At 35.1% G+C, this 25,679-nt stretch overlaps 1 protein-coding gene across 3 annotated transcripts in view; it reads right to left on the bottom strand.

Moving 5' to 3' along the window:
• Positions 1–25,679, bottom strand: part of LOC140167656 (transmembrane protein 134-like) — a 44,340-nt gene that overhangs the window by 5,622 nt on the left and 13,039 nt on the right. Inside the window, exons 1-5 of one of the 3 annotated variants that reach the window (XM_072190955.1) lie at positions 20,507–21,796; positions 14,692–14,703; positions 11,209–11,288; positions 10,638–10,714; positions 328–369 (exon numbers count right to left, since the gene is read on the bottom strand). In XM_072190955.1, the coding sequence (XP_072047056.1) occupies positions 328–369; positions 10,638–10,714; positions 11,209–11,288; positions 14,692–14,703; positions 20,507–20,590 (295 nt within the window). In that variant the 5' untranslated portion in view covers positions 20,591–21,796. Of the gene's footprint in view, positions 1–327; positions 370–10,637; positions 10,715–11,208; positions 11,289–14,691; positions 14,704–20,506; positions 21,797–25,679 lie in introns of those variants that run through there. The other 2 variants (XM_072190963.1, XM_072190969.1) reach the window with 2 other exon arrangements.

Below are 25,679 nucleotides of genomic sequence, written 5' to 3'. Positions count from 1 at the left end.
AGTTTCTTGTTTCTGCACATTTCCTTGTTGTATTTCAAGCAATCTACCCTTTCTCCCACCCTTTCTGCATTAGACGCTCAATACAAACACTTCCATCTGCGATCAGAGGACCCAGGTTCATCCATGAAGGTAGTACCTTCATGGTTCAACCATCTCTAATTCTACCAATTGATTGCACTTTTTTCAAACTCTTATATTTCCATCATCTCTGTACGCAACCCATGAAGACAGTTTACTTGTATTGACTAATTTGTCTTCAAATAGGTTACATGATTTCACTACTGTGTCTGTTGAATAAAGAAAAAAAACCTGATGTTTTTGTCTTACCTCTTTGTACTGCTTCTACTAAGATTCCAGCTACTATAAGAACTGAAAACAAACACACAAAATTATGTAATAAGAACAACATATACACTGAATTGACATGAAACTCGGTTACAAATGTATGACCATGCAAGTGAACACAATGCATCGGGACATAAATAACATTGAATGTACTGTGTGTTGTGTTTAATAGGCAAGGAGGCAGGTGCTTTTGGATCCTTCTGCTCGAATACTGAAAAAAACAGTATCTATACTGTGTCTTATCTCAAGTTGAGAGTAACACCATGTTGGATTTCGTAGTGGCAGATTCAACATCAAACAAATACTGTCTGTTTGATTTGAGAAGCAGATATTTTGAATGTTTTCAAATCAGTCTGCTCCAATTTGCTTGCAATTAGTAACACACACCTTAGTAAACTAACATTCTTAATATTACCAAGGCCTGAGTGAGAATAAAAACGTCTCAGCCAGGAGCCATTTTCACCTGAAGTATTGCCTGATTCACAGGGATTTCATGTGAACCAGGAGCTTCAAGTCAGTCCAATTCAAAATTCTATTCAAATATTAGTTACCAAATGTGGCACACACCATATATTTTTACTCAAAACTGATCAAATTAAGCTTACTTAAAATTTATAAAAGGAAACGTTTTGTTCATTAATGGACACTGTCTAATAATCAATTTCAAGGTGTTGAAATTATGATAGATCAACAGATTAACAGCCAAAGTCACTTTTCTGTGAAAATAGTTTGCTCCTGGTTCAGGCTGCACTGGTTACCAGGAACCAGGGGCTGTTTTAGGTTTTACTGTCTCCCACTTATAGTTTGATCAGCTTGTAATCGGTGGGCCTTATAACATCGCAGATTAATATCAATATATTTGATTTTGAGAATTGTCTTTTGACATCTCGCCAGAAGCATCACAATTAATTCAAGTCAAATACTTTATCTACTTTCTTTTGCACACAAAATATAGACCAGACATGTCAACTATAACACTCTTAACATGGGTCTACTTAAGAACCTAACATTTCCTGCCGATTATGAGCTGAACAAACTATAATCTTTCCTTGATTATTACATGAGAAATTAGAAGAGAAACAGCTTTAAATTATATCGAACCACAAGTTGTGTTTTGATTTCACACTGAGTTGACACAATTTTTGGGACAAAAATGAGTATTGTTTGGTGAAATATGAATCTCATTTTGGACTTTGGCATAAATGTCTTCTGAAAATGAAGATGTTTATGGTAAAACCAAGTGAAGTATTAATTTGAGCTTGTTGCAAGTATGGATTTATTCTGGCTAGGTAATGAATTGCAACATAAAATTGGGCATATTGCTTGTTTATGAGAAATCAAACTCAAATTTGATTGTAGCACCTGAGACGAATATAACTAAAGCACTGCCACTGGTCAAATCGATAAATTGCAGGGGATTGGTACGGTTGAGCTGTTAACAATTGATTGTGGGTTCCCCTCTTATCCATGTACGTATAATTGTCTCAGATATTATTAATAAGCAATGTGCAACTACAAGTATAGAAAATTTCACTTAATAGTGTACAATTTTGTGTACATAAATGTCACATTATGTATGAGATTGTAGCACCACTTGCATGAATTGGCTGATTAATCAAGTAAAGGCTCCTGCAGGATTTGCCTCGTCTATAAGCCAGAGAGTTTTCCAATTTATTCCAATTTACTTAAACAATATACCAAACTCATAAATATAGCTTGCAGCAATCAATCCCTTGTTATGACTCCTTCCGCACACCTTGCATATTAATTTTGAAATTAATGTTCATTTATGATGAGAATAATCTGGGTTTAGCAAGCATGGATATTGCCTGTCATAGAATATTTTTAGTAAAAATATATTATTGATACACATAGATGCAAAACTTCAAATAAAAAGATTAGTATAAAAACAAGTTGTGTGTAATAATCAAATTGGGTTCTTTTTTTACATTTGTATACTGTATTTAGTATGGGCATTATTTACAACACACACACACCATACGTATTGTGTATGTTGCTATCTACCCCTGATAGCACAATATATATAATATATGGTACAGTGAGTGTTGCTATCTACCCCTGATAGCATAGTATGTATGGTACAGAGTGTGTTGCTATCTACCCCTGATAGCACAGAATGTATTTTACAGTATGTGTTGCTATCTACCCCTGACAGCACAGCATGTATGGTAGTATGTGTTGCTATCTACCCCTGATAGCACAGCATGTATGGTACAGTGTGTGTTGCTATCTACCCCTGATAGCATAGTATGTATGGTACAGAGTGTGTTGCTATCTACCCCTGATAGCACAGCATGTATGGTAGTATGTGTTGCTATCTACCCCTGATAGCACAGCATGTATGGTACAGTGTGTGTTGCTATCTACCCCTGATAGCATAGTATGTATGGTACAGTGTGTGTTGCTATCTACCCCTGATAGCACAGAATGTATTTTACAGTATGTGTTGCTATCTACCCCTGACAGCACAGCATGTATGGTAGTGTGTGTTGCTATCTACCCCTGATAGCACAGTATGTATGGTACAGTATGTGTTGCTATCAACCCCTGATAGCACAGTATGTATGGTACAGTGTGTGTTGCTATCTACCCCTGATAGCACAGAATGTATTTTACAGTATGTGTTGCTATCTACCCCTGATAGCACAGCATGTATGGTACAGTGTATGTTGCTATCTACCCCTAATAGCACAATATATATAATATGGTACAGTGTGTATTGCTATCTACCCCTGATAGCACAAAATGTATTTTACAGTATGTGTTGCTATCTACCCCTGATAGCACAGTATGTAAGGTACAGTGTGTGTTGCTATCTACCCCTAATAGCATAGTATGTATGGTACCAAGTGTGTTGCTATCTACCCCTGATAACACATAATGTATTGTACAGTATGTGTTGTTATCTACCCCTGGTAACACATAATGTATTGTACATTGTGTGTTGCTATCTACCCCTGATAACACATAATGTATGGAACAGTGTGTGCCGCAATCTACCCCTGATAACATATGTATGGTACAGTATGTGTTGCTATCTACCCCTGAAAACACATAATGTATTGTACAGTGTGTGTTGCTATCTACCCCTGATAACACAGAATGTATTGTACAGTATTTGTTGCTATCTACCCCTGATAACACATAATGTATTGTACAGTGTGTGTTGCTATCTACCCCTGATAACACAGAATGTATTGTACAGTATTTGTTGCTATCTACCCCTGATAACACAGAATGTATTGTACAGTATGTGTTGCTATCTACCCCTGAAAACACATAATGTATTGTATAGTGTGTGTTGCTATCTACCCCTGATAACACAGAATGTATTGTACAGTATTTGTTGCTATCTACCCCTGATAACACATAATGTAGTGTACAGTGTGTGTTGCTATCTACCCCTGATAACACATAATGTATTGCACAGTGTGTGTTGCTATCTACTCCTGATATACTGTTATTCAGATTTCCTTTAACAAATTAAGCGTACTGCTAGCCGTCCTGCGCGTATTATTTTACACAAGGTCCAATGCACACGCTTGACGTCGCACACGTATACGCGACTGTTAATGCTGAAAGGAACCTTGGAAAAAATTAAAACACACAATGTATTGTACAGTATGTGTTGCTATCTACCCCTGATAACACATAAGTTATTGTACAGTATGAGTTGCTATCTACCTGTGATAGCACAGAATGTATGGTACAGTATGTGTTGCTATCTACCCCTGAAAACACATAATGTATTGTACAGTATGTGTTGCTATCTACCCCTGATAACACATAATGCTAAAAAAAACTGCATTGTACGTAATACATTGATTTGATGGGAAATGAGTCAAGGAAGCCAATTATCACATTTATATTTATGCTCCCTTCTCAAGTACTGACCTCTCTGAAGTCACAGGAAACCCCCAGGAGGAAAAGAGGGTTAGCATGTCATTGCCAATTAAGAATATTGTGGGAAGTAGAATCATTATTTTGATTCTGGGGAACTAACTACATAGACTTCACTTCTGAAAACTTTTGAAAATCAACTTTAATCTTTGTGAGAATCGATTCACAGATTTTCGACAAATTTGATATTCTAATCCTGGAAAATCATTTGGGCATTGAGATGCACTGGCTATGACATTTGTTCAATAGTAGTAACCAGTTTTAATATCCTGTTTTGTATCATGAATTACACAATGTTTTGCATATGGGAAATGTCCAGTTTGACTTTCATAACACAATAAATATCAAGTATCCTCTTGAAATTACTAAGGTGCCTGGTGACTGATTAGGTTCAATTGGTACAGTACATGTTGAGCATTCACTGTAACACTGCATCATCTCCATTTAAACCTTGTGTCCTGTCTTGTTCCATTAATTAGCACCTTGGGCCTATTGGAGATAAGCCCATGTTTTACTGGTCTGTGGCTATATCAGGATCAGGATCAGAAATGGAGATAAGTCTTTAATTTGATATCAATAGAAAGCCAATTTTTGTTCTTACATAGTACCAACATCTCATTTTTGCCAAAAATGGTTAGAAAGCAGTATTGTGATAAGATTTTGTAATTTAGGACTGTAAATAACTTGAAATAAATACAAGCATGATAACAAAACGCCAATGGGCTTTTCCAGTTGAAATTAATACTGTACATCCCTTATGGAAGACATGGCCTTAATCTTCCACACAGGGAGTGTGAATTTCCTGATTACCTTAAGGGATCTAAAATGAGCGTTTATTGGGTTTCGACAGTATTTTTTGTGGGATATGAGAGCACCTCAGACCTATCGAATTGCATTCTGAATACGAAGCATGTCTTTCTGATATCAAATAATTTTCATTTTTTGAAAATCACCATATAATACAAATTTTATGACAAATTATAAAAATTTGATATTTTTCAAATTTTTGATATATAACAGTCCTCGAAGTAAATTATATAAATCTAATGATATATTCTTAAAGTGTAAGTAGCAGGGAGGAAAAGCCGACGGTCAATTGAAAATTTTGACCTTTCATATTGGAGATATGGATTTTTTTCCCAAAAAGACCTAATTCAATACGAAAGGTCAAAATTTTCAATTGATCGTCGGCTTTTCATCCCACCTACATACACTTTAAGTATAAATCATCAGATTTATAAAGTTTACTTCAAGTACTGTTAAATATCAAAAATATCAATTTTAATGATTTGCCATAAAATGTGTATTAAATTGTAATTTCAAAAATCAAAATTATTTGATATCAGAATGACATTCTTCGTATTCAGAATGCAATTCGATATGTCTGATGTGCTCTAATGTCCCAAAATAAATACTGTCCAAGCGTTCATACCCCAGCCCTTAATGGGTTTCTCCACTTGAAATTTACACCATATCTGTGTGGGAGATTAGGTTCATGTCTTCCATAGGAGATGTATGGATTTCACCTGGAATAGCCTAATCATAACACACAAGAGGACAATGAAATGACTAAAAGGAACTTTTTGTCTCCCCAAAATTTGCAAAATGTTGTTTTATCGTTCATTGTCTATTTGCTTCTACTAATGTTGCGTCACGGACTTTTGAGATTGATATTAAAGGCTATGTAGTCATTTAGGACAGTACAGGAAAACGCTCCTGGGACTGGCGAAATGAATGCCTTTGTCAAATGGTGAATTACTCATTACACCTGTTGCCATGGTTTCGTCCAACTCAGACACATATCAAATTACTTCCTATGTAAGGCATCCAGGCAAACCTCACTCTCTATGAGGCTCACCATACTTAAGCCTCAATGCATTTTTGATAAACATTTACTTAGACATGACATGGTTAGTCCTACAGGTTGTAAGGCCTTGATCTAGGCCAACCAGGCTACAATCAAGGAAAAAAGTCTTGGAACGCATGCGTGTAAATAACGGAAAACTGTCACCCCCTCTCCCCCGTGCAATGTTGAGAAATGCCAATGTCTTCAGCGGTTCCCCAATGTATTCCAACATTGCTTGATGGGGAGAGGGAAGGGTAAATCATTGTTGTAGATGTCATGTTTCTTCCCAAACACAATATAGGTCATTTCCATGAACATAAGAAATTCTGCACGGAATTTCGACAGAGTGTGTAAGCGTTCCAAGGACTTTTTTCCTTGATTGTCTCTACCGAATGCAAAATATTTCATCTAAATTTCGTTTTTGTCTCATAACTCAAAAGCGGAATGTCGTATGAGCTTCAAATTTCACACGATTTGAGAGTAGATTATATACTTTGCAATCATAATAAAATTGTTGATACTTAATTTGGTTTATTTAGGGAGTGGTCACGAAAGCACCCGTATGCTAAATTACACACTTTTCATAATTATGGGTCTAAACTGCTCTAAAATGTCGTTTTTGTCCATAACTCAAAAACAGAATGTTGTATGAGTTTCATATTGCACTACGATTAGAGAGTAGATAATATCCTTTTGAATCATAATAAAATTGTTGATAAAATGTTGAGTTATTTAGGGAGTGGTCACTGACGACACCTCCTATGCTAAATGACACAAGTTTTGTAATTATGGCCCTCTTCTGTATGATACTGAGTCCATTTTCGTTTTTGTCTCATAACTCAAAAACACTACAAATGCATTTTTAGTACAATATCACAATGTTTTGCAGCATGTTTTCCAAAATGTTTTTTTGAATGTTATTAAAACGTTATGTACCCTTTATGATATAATCTAACGTGTAAAATTTATGTTTTCTCTAAAACTTGTGTTTGCTGAGTACAGGCACATCCGGCGAATCAGAAAGATTATGATGTAACAATTTGAAACAACTCATTTCTGAATATTATTTATAACAAAATACGCTTTTGCGATGAGAAAAAAATAAAAGAAAAAAGAAACAACAATTTAATACACTAAAAGAAAAAATATAGACCACCACTGGGACTCGAACCATGCACATCAGTCAATAGCCAAAAGGTTAACAGTCGGAGGACTAATCCGCTTCATCACGCTGCCATGGCACAAGCGAAGTAACAAGTTTTGTTCTTTTATAGTAGTCATGTATGGGAAAGTGTAAACTTTATAGTAGAAATGGCAAAGTGTATCAGTTTACCATAATGACAAAATGGTCCAAAATCGACATTTATGTTTTTCAGGCAAATGTATCTCATGAGCGTCACGTGCGTTTACATTTGCTATACCAATTGAGAATGTTTTAATGCAAAAGGAATGACACCTTGATCTCTTATATGAAATTTGTTAACACTTTACCATTTTGAATTGAAATAAATATATATACGTATTTCTTTCAATTCAAAATGGCAGCGTAACAAAACTCATAGCGGATTTCCTTTCCTCAGACTGATAACCTTTTGACTATTGACCGATGTGGTTCGAGTCCCATTGGTGGTCTTTTTTTAAAAGTATATTCAATTGTTGTTTTCTTTTTTCTTTTCTTGTTTTTTTTCTCATCGCAAAAGCGTATTTTAATATAAATAATATTCAGAAATGAGTTGTTTATGCGTATTTATTTCAATTCAAATTGGTAAACTTAACTGTTAACAAATTTTATATATGAAACGAATGTTTCATTCCTTTTACAATAAAACATTTTCAATTGGTATAGCACGCTTCGTGAGATGCGGCCTAAAAACATAAAATGCCGATTTTGGACCATTTTGTCATTATGGTAAACTGATACATTTTGAGGTTTCTACTATAGGGTGCTTGCATGGAAGATCACAAAGTTCAAACCATCCTAAAGACACGCTCCAGAGGACATGCAAATGCACGGAGTACAATACCAATCACCTGTTTAACTGGTTTTGATCAAAGTAATTCTTTGTACTCCATGCATTAGCATATCTTATGGAGCGTGTCTGGAGGATGATTTGAACTCATGACCTTTCGTGCAAGCACTCTATACAAGTTTACACTTTCCCCGATACCTGACTACTATAAAAGAACAAAACTTGTTACTTCGATCGCGAAATAGCAGCGTGGCGTAGCGGATTAGTCCTCAGACTGATAACCTTTTGACTATTGACCGATGTGAATGGTTCGAGTCCCAGTGGTCGTCTTTTAAAAAAAGTATATTCAATTGTGTTTTTTTTTTTCTTGTATTTTCTCATCGCAAAAGCGTGTCTAATAGAAATAATATTCAGAAATGAGTTGTTTCAAATTGTTACATCATAATCTTTGTGATTCGCTCGGATATGCCTATACTCAGCATACACAAGTTTTCCAGAAAACATTTATATATGCCTATACCCAGCAAACACAAGTTTTAGACAAAACATTTACATGTTGGGTTATATCATAAGGGGTACAAAATGTTTGAAGTTTTAATAACATTGAAAATATTTTGGAAACATGCTGCAAAACATTGTGATATTGTAAAAAATGTATTTGTAGTGTTTTTGAGTTACGAGGCAAAAACGAAATTTGACTACAGTAGAGGGCATAATTACTGAAACTTGTGTAATTTAGCATAGGAGGTGTTTTCAGTGACCACTCCCTGAATAACCCAACATTTTTATCAACAATTTTATTATGATTCAAAAGGATATTATCTACTCTCAAATCTGGTGCAATATGAAACTCATACAACATTCTGTTTTTGAGTTATTGACAAAAACGACATTTTAGAGCATTTTAGAGCCATGATTAAGAAACGTGAGTAATTTAGCATAGGGGGTGTTTCCAATGACCACTCCCTAAATAAACCAAATTCTTTATCAACAATTTTATGATGATTACAAAGCATATAATCCACTCTCAAATCATGTGCAATTTGAAGCTCATACGACATTCCGTTTTTGAGTTATGAGACAAAAACGAAATTTAGATGAAATATTTTGCATTCGGTAGAGACAATCAAGGAAAAAAGTCTTGGAACGCATGCGTGTAAATAACGGAAAACTGTCACCCCTCTCCCCGTGCAATGTTGAGAAATGCCAATGTCTTCAGCGGTTCCCCAATGTATTCCAACCTAACTTGACGGGGAGAGGGGTAGGGCAACTCATTGTTGTAGATGTCATGTTTCTTCCCAAACACAATATAGGTCATTTCCATGAACATAAGAAATTCTGCACGGAATTTCGACAGAGTGTGCCAAGCGTTCCAAGGACTTTTTTCCTTGATTGTAGCATATGTCTCTGTTGTGATGACTCCCAGGGTTGTATGGCAATGTATTCTTCACTTGACTCAATTATTAAGACATCAAGATAGTTTGTAAGGCATATGTTTTGATTTGGCAATAATATGACATCACTTATATAAACTAAGGGTTAATGTTTACCCAAACCACTCATTTTAATATGGCATTTATCATGTAATAATTCATTAATCACTTGTATCAGGGCATGGAATTAGATTTCAAATTTCTTAGTTATCCATCCAAGGGCTAAGAGCAAAATTGTTCACATGATTGGTTGGGAATTTCCTTTCTTTTCCCTGCACTTATTTTTAATAATTTTTTTTCTATCCCTCCATATATGTCAGCATGTACAATGTATAAGCTTTGGCTTTAAAGTTTGGCTTGTGCTATTTGTTTGAGCCTCGCTCCACTAAGACCCAAGTGTGTGTCCGCCCGGACTGGCTGCTTAAATAAATATGCTACATACAAAATGTCAAGAACAAATCTAATAGTAATGTTCCAAGTAAAATCCTTGACATCATGCAAGCGCTTAGAAACCAAAAACAATCACCACAGCATTGGAAATGAAAACGAGTTGCTTTTTTATTACTTGTAGTCAGCTACTGTGTACAAGCAACTACATACTTCTTTGATTGAATATATATTGCTAAAACAATTCATGACATTTTGCATTGATAATGAGTACATTTTTGTGCACTAACTGTATAAGCACACACTTTAGTCAACCTGATGTGCTCCCCTTCCTTAATTAGTGCCCTCAGTAGATTTTTCTGATACACCTGTTTAATGTCTAAGTACCCCTTTGTGTGCAATTGTATCATGGAATTGGATCAGACCCCTAATTAATTCTGTCTCTTAACACACATAGACAGTTGGCGACATCTTAGATTAATTTTCGGCTCGCTTACGGTCCAATCTGGTTATTGTGTCTAAACGTATGTACATTTTAAGAAAGGAACATTGACAGAAATCCAATTTTGATGAGTTTCCATGCACTCAAGGTTGACACTGTTTGTCCCAGTTTGTGAATTGAGTCTACTCTTCTTTGTTTTTCACAGACCTCATCACATTGCATTGAAATTGATGTATGTGGGGGTGTCCATGTCTGTGGGTGTTGTATTGATGTTTGTTTCACATAATTCTTACCTATTCCTACAACAAGAAGCAGTATACATGCTAAAACAGCTTTCCAATTTTGTCTTATTGTTGGATGCTGCCACCACCTATTGTTGGGAAGAACAAAGAAGAGAAAACAATGACAATATTGCAAAATGAAAATAACAATCTTACAAAGTTGCCGACCTTCATCAATATTTGCAATCATTGAAGACAGCATTTTTGTTGTTTTTGACTTATCACATACTGCAAAAAGGTACGGTCTGCAATATCCTGAAAATCGCAAAGAGCTCATTTTATTTGAAATGCTTAGACTTATGTCAAGTCTTTGAATTGTATGATTGTTGTTGCTAAAAAATGTGTAAAATAAGGGTTTCAACCCATTTTTTAAACAGGTTTTTAAACAATGGAACTGATTTTTGAAAAATTTGAAATGCAACTTTCATTCCTAGATGACTCAAACTAAAGCCTAACATAAAGGGTTAATCTCCAATGATATATGCAATAGGCCTATTGCAAAATCAAATCTTTCAATTTTACTAACCTTGAAAATTTAATACTTAGTTATTTTGAAATAGAGCGTAGACACAATAATGCTTACCAATTGATACCACCTGCTAGATATTCTGATTCCTTGATTGCCTGAGCGTCTGTACTAGGTTCAGAGCCTTCTATTAATGGCTGCAACACAAAAACACAAGAAAAACATTGAGTCACATTCTGAACTTACAAGTACATCTACAAATTCAATGTTGATGTTATGCAATGCGGAAAATAGGTACAAATGAAATTGAATACCCCTGGGTTGCATATCAATTTTTCTCTCTCCAAAATGTCTCACAGTAGACTAGACTTGCTATTATGCATGCACACATCATACATGTGTGCCACAGGTGCTGATGTTCACAAGCTACCTAACATACCGTATGTGTTATGTGGAATGTTTCTGTGTTTATGTCTAGTATGTCTACACTAGTAAGGGACCAGCAGATTTTGTTTGAAATTAGAGTACCAACTATGCATTGGTTGTGGTTTATTGTCACCAAGTTGGATGAATAGAGATTTTGAAATGGCCCCGGTGTTGTCACTTCCTATTCAAAGGCGTAACACATGATCGTTCCCAAAGTCAAAAATCCCCCCTATTTTGCGCGGTTTCAAGAACATTTTCAGCATTTGTTACCCCTATTTTACACAAAAACGGGTACAAATTAGCCTTAAAAATTACCCCTATTTTTTGCATTTCAAGTACACTTTTATAAAAGCACCACTTTTTTAACATTTCAAGAACACACACCAAAGAGCACAGCGGCCAAGCTGGGTAAGTCCCTAGTGACGTTACAATCGATGTAAACAAAACCCGGAAACAAACTGATTGAGTTGCTGAATCTGTTGCTGAATATTAGGAATGCAAAAAAGTTTCACAAAAGTGAAAGCCAGGAGTAAATTGAGCAAGAAATGGTAAGATTTCAAGGGATTTTCAACATTCTCATGAATCACAAAAATATACCCTTTATATATACTTTTTTTTCTAATACACCGTCGTCAAAAACAACCCTATTTTGTAAACATTGGGAACATTTTATGTTTGCAAACATAATTTAAAAATCACCCCTTTTTTCACAAAATTGGGAACGATTATTCGTATACACAGTCAATGTTAAGTGATAACACCGGGGAAATGACATTTTTAAATGTTAAAACATTTTCTTTCCTAAAATAGTGGATTTACATGTGTTTTTGTCAGTGTTACATTAAAAGACTTTCAGACGGTTGCACTGTCTGTCTCCACATTCAACTTATTATACCTTGATGTGGGTTTCAAAGTCCACACAATTACCCCTTAACTTAATAACTAAATCTATGGTTCAATATGCAATGTATTAAAGAACTGTGAAGGAAGAGTAAATAACATTAATGTGAAGGATAACAGCAGCGCTATCAAGAAGAATAGGTTGTTTGTAAGTGACGTAAGAAAGCTTCAGTTCCCCACCAACCAGTTTTTTCTGTAAATCATGCAAAATCAGCCTTGTAGCCCCAGAGTCCCCAGTAAATGTAGGTTATTTAGGGCATGCCACAGACTAAATCCAATTTCTTTAACTCCTTTTACATTTTGCCATGTTCAGCAAAATATACACATAATTGTACCTCTGAGCTCCTCAGATTCCAAAACTTGACATACACATAATTGAGCTATTTCAGTTAAAATACATATATCCCATATGGAAGACATGACCTTATAAACTTCCACACATGGAGTATGAATTTCAAATGGGGTTTCTTGAATGGGTGACTCCATTTGAAATATACACCCCCGTGTGGGAGATTAAGGTCATGTCTTCCACAGGGGGTGTACAGATTTCAACTGGAATAGCCTTTTATCAAGGTTGACTTTACTGCACAATGAAAAACAACATTTCACTTACTTTCATAAGAATTGTATAAGCGAAAGTGACTTAAACTAAAGAGTACCACCATAAGCAAAAAATAAGAAGAATATTGTCATGCAAGTTCTGCTAGGTAGCGGAGCCCCTACCATTAGGAATATCCCTCTGCATGTTAAACAGATCATTTGGTAAGATGAGACAAAATGAAGCACAAAACCAGTTTAGGGTAATGGATAAAATTTCACTCTCTTGGCAACTGGGCTATTTGATATGTTGCATATATACAGCTATCCTGACGGCTTGTTAGACAGCCTTTGCTGTTGGTTTGCTAACGGCTCCCAAATACAACACAATGAGGGATATCCGTCCATTACAAAGTGAGGCTACCTGGAGGGAACAAAGCAACCGTCTTTACAATTTTGACAAGTTCAATTTTAAAAGAAGCGTTTTGAGAGGGCTAATTATTCACAATTTAGCAGTAGAAATGGCTTCAATTTGGGCTCCTAATTTCTGCACCCAACAAAATTATTCCTACCTACCGGTCTGAAAATAGAGTGTCTTTACTGCAATAACATGGATCTTTGCCTTATTCCCCTAAAACTTCCATAGTCGGTCATGTGATATAGATTTAGACGACTAGGCAAAGTCCAGGTTGCTGCATTCCCGGGTCCCCGCACTCCGTGCATCCACAGGTATTCATGCTCGTCGAAAATTTCACGAAATAAGGGGTGTATTCAGATGAAGAAATTCGATTCGCGAAACACACAAAAAAGGGGTGTTTTTTTCAAACCACGTGTTCGCGAAATTGAAAAAAAGTGTATTTCCATCGAGCAGCCGACGCGTTTCTGCCAGAAAAGAGTATATTAGAAATATCATTCGCATTTTAGCGAAAATAGGGGTATTGTCGAAGGGCAAATAATTCGCGAAATCGCTAAAAAAAGGGGTGGTTTGCCCCCCAAAACTTCGCGAAATGAGATGCAAGAGGGGTGTTTTTCAAGTTCACCGACAAGCATGAATACCGCGGATGCATGGAGTGCGGGGACCGGGCTGCATTCCCACCTTTGAGAGTGGCCCCTGGGGCACTCAATTTTGGGTGTGAAGAGGATCTGCAGTCAGCAAATTCAAAAACATGGATCTTTTGATAGGGCCTATAGGAGATTCTGATTTGGCACCAAAAAGTGGTGAAGAGGTAAAGTAAGTGTCAGCATTCAAACATGTCATCCAATTGTGCGAGAGTAGGCCCAAGTAAACCAGCAAAGGTGCTTAAAAGACCAAAATATGCTATTCCTTTATATGAAATCCATACCCCTAAGGAAGACATTCATGCGTTAAATCTCCCACATGGGCGTAGATTTCAAGTGGAGAACCAATTCAGGTAACCCTATTTGATATTCACACTCCGTGTGGAAGATTAATGTCATGTTTTCCAAAGGGGTGTATGGATTTCAGGTGGAATACCCAAATTTGATCATGCTCTACTTTGTTCTACATAAAAATGGCAAGAATCACAACATAGTGGTGGATTGATATCCACATGCTCAGTTTGCTGCAGATGTTAGTTGTGCTTTGCATAATGTGTGACTGACACAAGCTTATGTGAATTTATGCGAGTGTAAGTTGGGATTTAATTGATAATAATTTTTGCCATTTATACATTGAACAAAGTATATAAATCAGAAAAAGTGGTTAAAAAAAGTTACTGTCTTATCCGTCTTCTTATACAAAATTCCAGTTTGCAAATGGCAGTTGTCAATGTTTTTATAGAATGTAGAAACAAAATAATAACCATAATTAATTATTACAATGATACCGGTGGTGATAAAAACATAAATGAAGGTAAAGAAAAGTGATATATACGATACAGAATTACACCATGCAGTCACATATCCACCGTCATGCCTGTGGGGCACTCACTGCACCAAAAACAAGGTATGAACAGGTACTGAAGACAAAAACATATTTATTTACATTGGAACACCATAATTCATATAATTCAAATAACTGTATTCAGATATGCAGGGGGAACGGCCAAGATTGACTAAATTTTGATGTTCCCATTCATTTTTAATCAAAAATTGTTTATTTCATGTGAAATATATTTTCTGCATTTTTTTCTGTAACAGGGCAAATAGAGCCAAAAATGCATCTCAGCTCGGGGAAACATATTGCGTCCAACGTCTAGGCAGTGTTGCTGTCACATTGTCTGTTTTGCTTATGATATTGGCTGTTGCCGCATTAAAAGCTATTAAAATGACATCGACCACCATCGTCTGCAGATAAGAACCCTAGAAGTGTGTAGCGCCCTCTTGAATAGGTCTCGTATCCGTGGACGTCCACAGTGTTTGTGTGGCTGTGATTTATGAGCTTAAATTCAAATAAAAGTCCACAGTTGCAGGTGAAAACAAATACACGGTGAAGTTATCATACACCCAAGTCACTGATGCATTTTGAATTATAGACTCTGAATCTTCAGAGTCAATGTTCAAATGAAGAAAATAAATATATTTAAAAAAAAAGCCAGTCAAATGCAACAGAAATAGCTATGCAACCTCAGCAATATATGTGATGCCTGTACCACTTGATTTGTACCCGATCTGTATAATACTATGGTTGGTAATAGGGCAATCCACATAGGAGAAGACATCCACTCTGATGTGCATCAAAGTGGTACAAATTAAAGTGGCCTGCATTGCATGCGTCTAAGTAGGTGCATCCTACTTAACTACTGTGCTGCTTGGTTATTGCATAAACCAACACTCTCCAAACCCAAATAGTAATGCAATGCTTCAACATTCATAATGTTTCTGCATGGGAGTATTAGCGTACCTAGGATGGTATATCTTCCATACCATCAAAAAGTGTCCTATAAAGGGCCTTTTCTTAAACATTTACAAAATTTACTAAAAAGTAAATGTTAACATACATTTGCAATAAAGTGGACCTTTTTAGTAGATTTGGGAGGGTACATCATACCCATCCCCTCCAACCACACATACACACACACCTGACTGCATGCCATGGAATAATTCTGGTATACCCTGCGCACAAGTATAACTCCAAGAACCCTAACCCTAAAATACAGGATGCGCAGGGTAAACCAGAATTGTACTTAAAACACAGGGTGTGCAGGGTAAACCAGAATTGTACCCATGCCATGCCATGAACACCACCCAAAGCCTATTACATACATAAGTTCACATTGATCTGGTTTTGTGATGAACCACATCGATGCAGATTTAATGTCCAATGGCCTGACTGCATGCAATGTGCACCATGATAAACACAGTCGAGTCCTAAAGCATATATGTTACAAAATCACATTGATCTGGTTTTTGGATGAACCATATTGATGCAGATTTAATATCTCACGTAGATCTGACAAATGTAATAGTTCAAGGTTGTCATCCGCTCCCAAACCTCCATCACTGCCTTTTTTTATCATCCACTTTATAATGTCAAGTAAATTAGATATATCTCAATACTCTCCTGCAATATATTGTGATGCCAGTGCCAGGGGGATGTGTTTGCTGTATCTGTATATGATGGTTGATTTACAGGTAGGCGTATTTAAAATTATGTTATGAAGTTGTTAGTTTTTTATTAAAATACACTTTTACTGAGTCCTTGTTAAGTTTTGCAATATATTCAGCAAAATAAAATTGGATAAGACAAAAGAATAAATGCAAAAAAAGGAGCACTTTTAAAAAGCTAGTAAGACAAAACATAAATAAGTTTATATAATAAAAGACAAAAACAGTCTATGTTGCAGCCAATATGCCCCCCTGCACATACACACCCCCTACATACACATACACCATAATGTACAACTGCACCCCTACTTGTACACATGCACACACCCCTCCCCCCCACATAATTTGTATTGAAGCTGCTATCTTCTGTAGACATCAATTTATTTGAATCTCTATTACATTGTTAGGACTCACATTGCTAGCCTCCCCTGAAGTAGATACCTATGGTGTGGCTAGTACACTGATCCCTCCCACACACACATGCTGCCATAAGGTATCCCTTTGGATGGTCTACAAATGATAATATTTTCATATTGCATTTCCTGCCCTAGGTAATTATTACAAACATTATACTAGCACAACAGGTGTTTTGCATTTGTGTCAACAATTCTAATTGCTGATGAACATGTATCAATTTGATTAGTATTGGAGTATCTTTGGTCAAATGTACGCAAATTATTATTTCGAGGGGGGGGGGTAATATTACTTATTACTGTCTTACAAAATTAAAAACTTAAGTCCCTGCCCCTTGTCCCCCTCCCACATACACAAACACAAAATGCAAAATTGTAAATAATGTGGATGGATGCATTGGGGAACAATGTTAACTATTGTCCTATCCATTAGCGACACATGGTGAATGTTGTCAGTTTCACTCGTCACAACACTTTCCTGATTTCTATCATATTGTACCACTGATGAATGCATTTACAATAATATATCATTAAACACAATTTATGAAATAGGAAATATACATGTATCCATACACACAATCAAAAAATCATTTAATGACAGTGTGCTGAAAATATCAAAATACATACAAATGTAAAATGTATACTAGGTGCAGTTCCTGCTCATTAACCATAGAAGCCATTTAAACAGCAACCATTAAATAGTAATTAAATTTCAATTTTCCGCACCATTTGGCAAAAAAAAGGATATAATCCTGACTGCTACACTGCACTTTAAATGACATTTGTGTGTAACATAGTCCCTTTTCTGTATCACTAAACATATTTAACAAAGTACCGTACATTTACCAATGAACATGTATCACTCCAGACAAAAAAACCTAAAATCATTGAAATTAATGGAATCAATTAAAAAATTCAAGGTTGCCTTTTCTATTTTAAAATGCTGTTTCATTAAAAAAAAAATTAACCCATATAGAGTGTCCATGTTTTAGATTAGCACCTATCGTGAAGGGAAGACTAAACTCTGCATATTTATTTGTATTACCGTACTGACGCGAGTATAGTCCCACCTTCGAGTAAAGTCCCACCCCCAAATTTTCGAAAAATTTCAGAAATTAAAAAAAAAAAAAAAAAAAAAAATCAAGATGTTTTGTATTTTTATATGAAAATTGATACATAGTTTTCATGTCATACTCTATTAATGATTTCAAAATGCATTGAATTTGAATGCAAAATGTTTTTTTTTTTTTTTTTTTTTTTTGAATTGAGTATAGTCCCACCCCCAATTTTGAAAAATGTTCACCCAAAAACGGGGTGGGACTATACTCGCGTCAGTACGGTAATACATAGTGCAGGTCATGCATGTGCAATGGAAGGGGGGAGCAGGCCTACTTTTGTCAGCCAGTCAGGGTAAACCAAAATCAGGGGAATTGAGACTTGTGGCCCCCAACTTTTGAAAGCCAAATAAAATCCAAATTTAATATGTGTAGATAGTTGATGAAGTAGTTTGCTATCAGGAGTAGATAGCTTATAATGCAGTTTGCTATCAGGAGTAGATAGCTGATGAAGTAGTTTGCTATCAGGAGTAGATAGCTGATGAAGTAGTTTGTTATCAGGAGTAGATAGCTGATGAAGTAGTTTGTTATCAGGAGTAGATTGTTGTTGAAGTAGTTTGCTATCAGGAGTAGATAGCTGATAGCTAATAAAGTACTTTTGCAACATAATATGTGTATTGTATACCTAGTCATAAAATATACATTCTGGACTGTTGATGTATATTATTGGAGAAGCCATCCATCAAAAAAGAGGGGTCTAAGATTCCAACTTTCACATGCATGGGATTCATCAATTGTCAATATGCCTTGCCAACTGACACATGACCAGTCTCCAATTACGATCAATACCAGAGTATCTTTGCAGTTGCCAGATGAAGTCCAATGAGATTGGATGAAAATTCGAAAGGTCAGTCCAGTATTTTATTCTTAATATACCTTCTCATACATTCTGGACCTTTCAAGAGCACGGTATCATGTTGCATTTGGAAGAGGTAGACTTTTCAATAAACATCAACATTAATGGATATCAAGGATAAATCACTCCATTCTGTAACCATCTTTGAACATCCAAAGCATGACATTTGAGTACAAAAACTCATACTCCAAAACTTAAAGTTCAATTCTTGATCCATGATAGTTGCATGGAAGGTATTGAACTTAACCATTAGAATGAGAGCATTTTTAGCCTATAGTGCTTAGATGACTGTAGCACAGATACAATTACTGCACCTGTTACACCTGGTCAGCATTCTATCCATGCCAGTACAATATAATACACCCAATGCATACATTTGCATTAATTGTCATTTAATGGAACGATTTGTCCCTACTCAGGACATGTTATCTAACTGAGCGAGTCTAACCTACAAGCCCATATGGTGGAAATGTGTATAAGGTAATCCGTTTAGAGAATTTGCACATATGTGACCAGCTCCAACAAAACTCGGAACAAGTCGCACTCGCCAGGCATGTTTATATATAGGCCTTTAAAGTTGACATTCCCATAAAAAAAATCAAATTTTGGACCTTCAAATCCTTGTAAGTACTTTTAAAAAAGAGTTTTATTTTATCAATAATTAACAGTTGAACTATGATAATCCCTATTCAATTATGTGTAAGGCAGGAAACTAATTGGCCCATTACTCAGAATAGCAATTAGCAAAAATATCAAGGAATCATTTAATTATCCATTTTTTGAAAAGTATTGATGCTATTTATATAATTTAGGTATCATTTTAAAGCTTACTGTAAACTAGTTTAAAAACATCGTCATTTTCTGGCCTTGCCAAATCATTAAAAAATAAGGTCCAGGTTAATAAGAGTAATATAGAAGGAAACAACATTTAAGGGCAGAGTAGAAGAGAGTGGATTAGAGAACATGGACCTTTTCTGACTGGAAAGGAAATGAGGCATATAAAAGTAGATCTCATCTGACCTTGTATTTAGCAAACTTCTGTTTCTAGCTTGGTTTTAAAACATGGTACTACAGCCCTGATAAATTTTGGGACTAATTTTGCATTTTTCTCAAAAAGTAACTACACACTGGTAACAAAAGTTATGTATATAGGGGCAAGGAATCCAATTACTTCAGTGAAATTTCAGTGATTCAAGTGGTTCATTATATATAAAAAGGTACATTCTAGCGGTACCTCTTTTCTTATCATAAATAATGTATGACTTGTCTTGAGTCACTGAAATTCTGGTGTAGTAACTAGATTCTATGCCCCTATAATATACATAACTTTTGTTACCAGTGTGTTATTATTTTTGAGAAAATGCAAAAATAGTCACAAATTTATCAAGGGCGTAGTACCACCTTAAAGGAAGACTATTCTACAATGACTATTATGATTTGTCAATTTACCTTTTCATTTTCAGATGCCAATACATAGTAAGAGATAACAATTAAAAGCAATAACCCAGTCCCAAACATCTATAATATCATACATGATTCTTCGCTAACTAAGTGCAAGGACAAAACCATTAGTATTACATATTATACAATATGCTAATCACCTTTGCCAAAGCACTCTCTGACGCCTTTGCTGCAGCCACTTCAGACAAGGCCTGGTACTGTGTTGAGCTACTACCTGATGCCATGCTTTAATATCTCACCAAATGTTGTCTCATCAATTCTTTCTCATAACATATTGCACACAAATTTGCTCGAGTATTACAATATCTTGTTGAAATATCTTTCTCTTTGTTACATCGCTGTGTTTTGTCAACAAATTAAACCAATAAGAATAACAAATTCAGATGACAATCATATTTATCTACTCCATACCAGCGCACTTGAATATGATGCACTGATCCTCTGAATATCAATATAAATGGTTTGGTAAACAACTGCACCATGTGCTCATCTGATCACATCTTGATTGATAACATTCTGGCAATAAAAGTGTATTTACACATGTGCCAGCACTGCTGTCAAACTGGTTGCCAACGATGCTACCTATCTACCGTACAATATGCTATTATAGAGGACGTTTCCAGCAAGAATCTTGTTTATTTCCAATTACAGTGTCGGCATTTCTATTAATACGATCAGTGTCGATATCAGCTGCAGTGATGCGATTACCACTGTGATAAATCCATCTGTTTCAGTTTAGTCTCACCAATAATGTCATCCCAATGTATTCACAGATGAAGATGATGCTATCTTGTCACTTTACAGTGATGTTGAAATATTGAATATGTTACAAGGTGATGAGCTATAAATACCAGATTGACTCCCGGCATTACATGGTACACAAATGTCCCCAAGGTCAGTGCTTACTTCCGAGTGCCTTGTTAAGGCTTGATTCAGTCGCTAGCTACACTGAACTAGATAATTAGCTCAGCGCATAATAAAAAGTCAGCATGGTTCTTGTGTTGAATATAAACATACGAAGTCAGGTGTTCAGTTAAACCATACTGGAGTGGTGCAAATTATGCATTCAACTTTACGTACACACAATACAGCCACCAGGAAATATTTTAACTCTTAACACTGACATATGTTTATACTGCACATCAAGTTTAAGTGAAAAGCACACAAAATCATCAGCCAATCATTATCACTTTCATCAATATTCACTGACCAATCCCTAATTTTTGTTCTTCTGCCGTATAAAGTTAAAAATCAGTAATTTATACGCTGCTGGTTTCCCGCAGAAATCAAAGCAGCATAGAGTGCGTTATTTAGCAGGTAGTCATAGCTTACTAATGTGAAGAGGCTCCACTGCCACATGCACATTTTATTCCCATATGCTGGGAACTACGCAAGCTGCTGTACATATCTAAAACACTTTACTTCATAGACCTGCTATCACAACAGCTGAGTCCAAACTAGACTGGATCTAAAACTCGGCAAACAGAGTTGTAGTGCACATAATTTACTTTGACAGTGTTTCTATATATGATGGTTTATTTTACGTCTCTCTTCAGAGAGGTGCTTAGAGGTGTATCATAATTTACACAGGGAATTTTCCGGATAAAACTTGTGTACGGAGGCAATATTTTTCTAGGTTGATGGGGCTCTATATGGGACATTCTGCACTATAAAGCTTTTCCATGGGGTACTCTTTGAGATATTCTACATTACCTTTTTTAAGGGGTATTTCTTCACAATTGCAGTTAAACCGACCTGTCATTGCATGCTATAAAATCATTTTTGCATATGTGTGTTGTGTGTTTGTGTTGTGATGCAACTCCAGTATTTCTAGTACATATATACATGCATGAATGCCAAGTTTTTGTCTGTTTGCGACTTTGCGTGTATGCGCCATTTCCACTACAATAAAATATTGGACCTCCCTATCTTTTATGACACAAAAAGGATACTAAAAACTAAATTTCAATCTTTAATTATTATTATTAATATTATAAAGCTCATTTATTGGACGCCTTTTCAACAAAAGCCAAAGAGGCAAGCGCTTTAAAAAATTAAACATCATCCTTCATTATTCGTCATCATTCTTGATCAGTTCAAATACTATTTATCACAAAAACTATACTTTTCCATAAGAAAATAATACCGTTAATATGCCAACTTCATTGTTGTCTTGAAGGAATGAATCCATCACAAACTTGTTTACCAATATAGCGCTCCTAGGATCCTGCTATCTTCTATAATAGATTTATAATATAGCGAATTAAATCAATGTAAAGTATCATGTGTAACACTGTTTGCAGCTCATGAAGATAGCAGCTAATTATTTAAATTTACATTCATAGATGTGCATGTAAATGATTTTTGTGTGTAAATGATGATACCAATCCTTATATATTTTCGAGTAGGAGAATATGTTAAGTTGTTGTGGTTCGACAACCACCCAAAATAAGCTTTTTCTTTCAGCTGTCAGGAAGCCATCTTTATTCACCCAAAATAAGCTAGTAGGTAAGCAAGCAAGCAAGCAATAATTCTATCACCTGTAGAAAGCAATTTTCACATGACATTGATTTTTTTTGTGTCAAATTTCTACGAATTCCAATGTATTCCAATTTGTATCAAATATGATGAAATGAAGCAGCATATGCTTTTTTCAGTTTCAGTTTCAATTTATTTTCACCAAGGTCAAAGTACCAGAGCAGAGCGCAAGACAATGTGAGAAACAATTAATATATGTGACGACAGTAAATAAATATTTCATGCCCAAAAAATATGATTTAAATGATTTTATGAGACAAGTGCAAACTGAAATTAATCTGAGAGAGACAAAATCAGGACTTAATTAGGATTAGACACCAGACCTTGCGGTAATCTGTGAAAACTTTACCAGTGTAGTACCTGAATTCATAGCTGACACACTGGTAATCTCAACTGCCTACTCTCCTTCTATGTCTTAAGGGATCTAGAATGAGCGTTTATGGCGTTTCGACAGTATTTTTTGTGGGACATGAGAGCACCTCAGACATATCAAATTGCATTCTGAATACAAAGCATGTCTTTCTGATATCAAATAATTTGCATTTTTTGAAATTCACGATATAATACAAATTTTATGACAAATTATTAAAATTTGATATTTTTCAAATTTTTGATATATAACAGTCCTCGAAATAAATTTTATAAATCTAATGATATATTCTTAAAGTGTATGTAGCTGGGAGGAAAAGCCGTGATCAATTGAAAATTTTGACCTTTTATATCGAAGATACGGATTTTTCCCCCCAAAAGACCTATTTTTTGTGGTGATTTGGGGAAAAAAATCCATATCTTCAATACAAAAGGTCAACATTTTCAATTGATCGTCGGCTTTTCCTCCCACCTACATACACTTTAAGTATAAATCATCAGAAGTTTACTTCAAGTACTGTTAAATATATCAAAAATATCAATTTTTAATGATTTGCCATAAAATGTGTATTACATTGCAAGTAATTTCAAAAAATCAAAATTATTTGATATCATCAGGACATTCTTCGTATTCAGAATGCAATTCGATATGTCTGATGTGCTCTAATGTCCCACAATAAATACTGTCCAAACGTTCATACCACTTCTCTTAAGAGCCAATATAAACGACCAAATGAAGAGGTCTATATGATTTCACACAACCAAATAGATATATGGTTTAGTGCCCTTAATTTACTCCTGTTTGAATTCTCAGAAAAAAATTAATGGCATTAATTAAGCATTAAAATACATTTGCATAACTTTGGCTAAATTTTATTGGTCACAATTAGTAATGTTTTCTGCATACGTGTACCACAGATGTAACACATTAAGTAATTTTTAATGATTTTTAAGCAGCATTATTTTTATCAAGTTTGGTAGTAAACTGTTACATGAAACACACCAACTGTTATTCATTTCACAGGTTGAAGTTACGAGGGGTGGTCAAAAAGTTCGTACAAGGTACTTTGTAGCACAATAATGAATTTGGTCTCATTTGAAAGCTTGTTCCTTCAAAACATTATTTGGGCAGAACACTCTGCAGAGGAAGCCTACCTCCTTGATTCACAGGTACTACCAGAAGTGAACTCAAATGAAATTTAACAATGTACAGTTGCTGTAAATTTTAGGTTATATCTTTAGTACCACATAAACCACCCTCTCCTTAATATCACACAATGTCCCCTTATCATACATGTAGAAGAGAGCAAGAAAATATGTCCTTATTTAGTTTTATTACACACTATTACATTTTTGCTTTTGCATTTAAGGTAGGATCATCGGATAATAGGCCCATGCAGGAAAATAGCCACTATATCAAATCAGAATTATGTATCCATATCAAATATATAACCAATTTAAGATAAGTCTTTACTCCACTTATTTTTAATGTTTCATGAAAATTTAAACATTTCTTATGTTTTTCTTTATTTTTGAATATTCCCTTTCACTTTCTACAAATAATTATTGCTAGCCTAGAGAGAATGTGATATGGTTTCCAAAGTTTGTGGGGTGGTTAATAAGCCTAATATCTAAATTCTCTCGCCAGAAAAATCATTTTTTCTATTTTTAAATTAGGGAAATCTAGAAACACCCATAACTTAAAATAGAAACACTTAATTAAAAAAAGCTGGCGAGAAAAGTTTAATAAAAAAATTTAATAACCTTTCATATGACACCTTGTTTGTTAAAATTGGCCCTATGGTTACCTCAGACAATAATTATGAAATTGGGTCATTCAGTGTTTCTAGATCAAATCAAGAAAATTTGAGCAAGTACTAACATTACCTTCAAATATCCCCTTTATTACTAGCCAATATATAGGAAAAAAGTCACTAATATTATTTGGTAACATTTTTGTAATAAAAAGATCAAAAAAGCAATTCTATAAAGGGGATAGAAAGGATAAAAAATAATATTTAAACATAGTATCTATTTTCAAACTTTTACCAATTTTAGTGAACGAAGCTTAGTGTCAAAACCACTTTATGTGCAAAGTCAATGGGGTTTCCTAATGATAAAAAATTGCATAACTCAAAAACGCTTTGTTGGCAAAAATTAAGATTTGGCAAGCAAGTTTTTCTTACCCAACTACACATCCTGTATCATTTTAAACTAAATCTGTGCATGACACCGTAGCAAACTAGCTCAATACCCGTAAGAGTGCCATTCTTGAGACACAGAACAAAACGTTTTGGAAAAACACACCTGTTTTTGAAGATTATTTTCATATATTATCTACTCCTAAGTTAAAATTGCAGTTGTTTCTTTGCTGTTGTTGTCTGTTTCTTTTTGGAACCTGATTTA

Source organism: Amphiura filiformis, chromosome 1, assembly GCF_039555335.1.
Source record: "Amphiura filiformis chromosome 1, Afil_fr2py, whole genome shotgun sequence".
NCBI lineage: Eukaryota > Metazoa > Echinodermata > Ophiuroidea > Amphilepidida > Amphiuridae > Amphiura > Amphiura filiformis.
The sequence above is the reverse complement of the archived record's forward strand: the minus strand, read 5'-3'. Positions and strand labels throughout refer to the sequence as shown.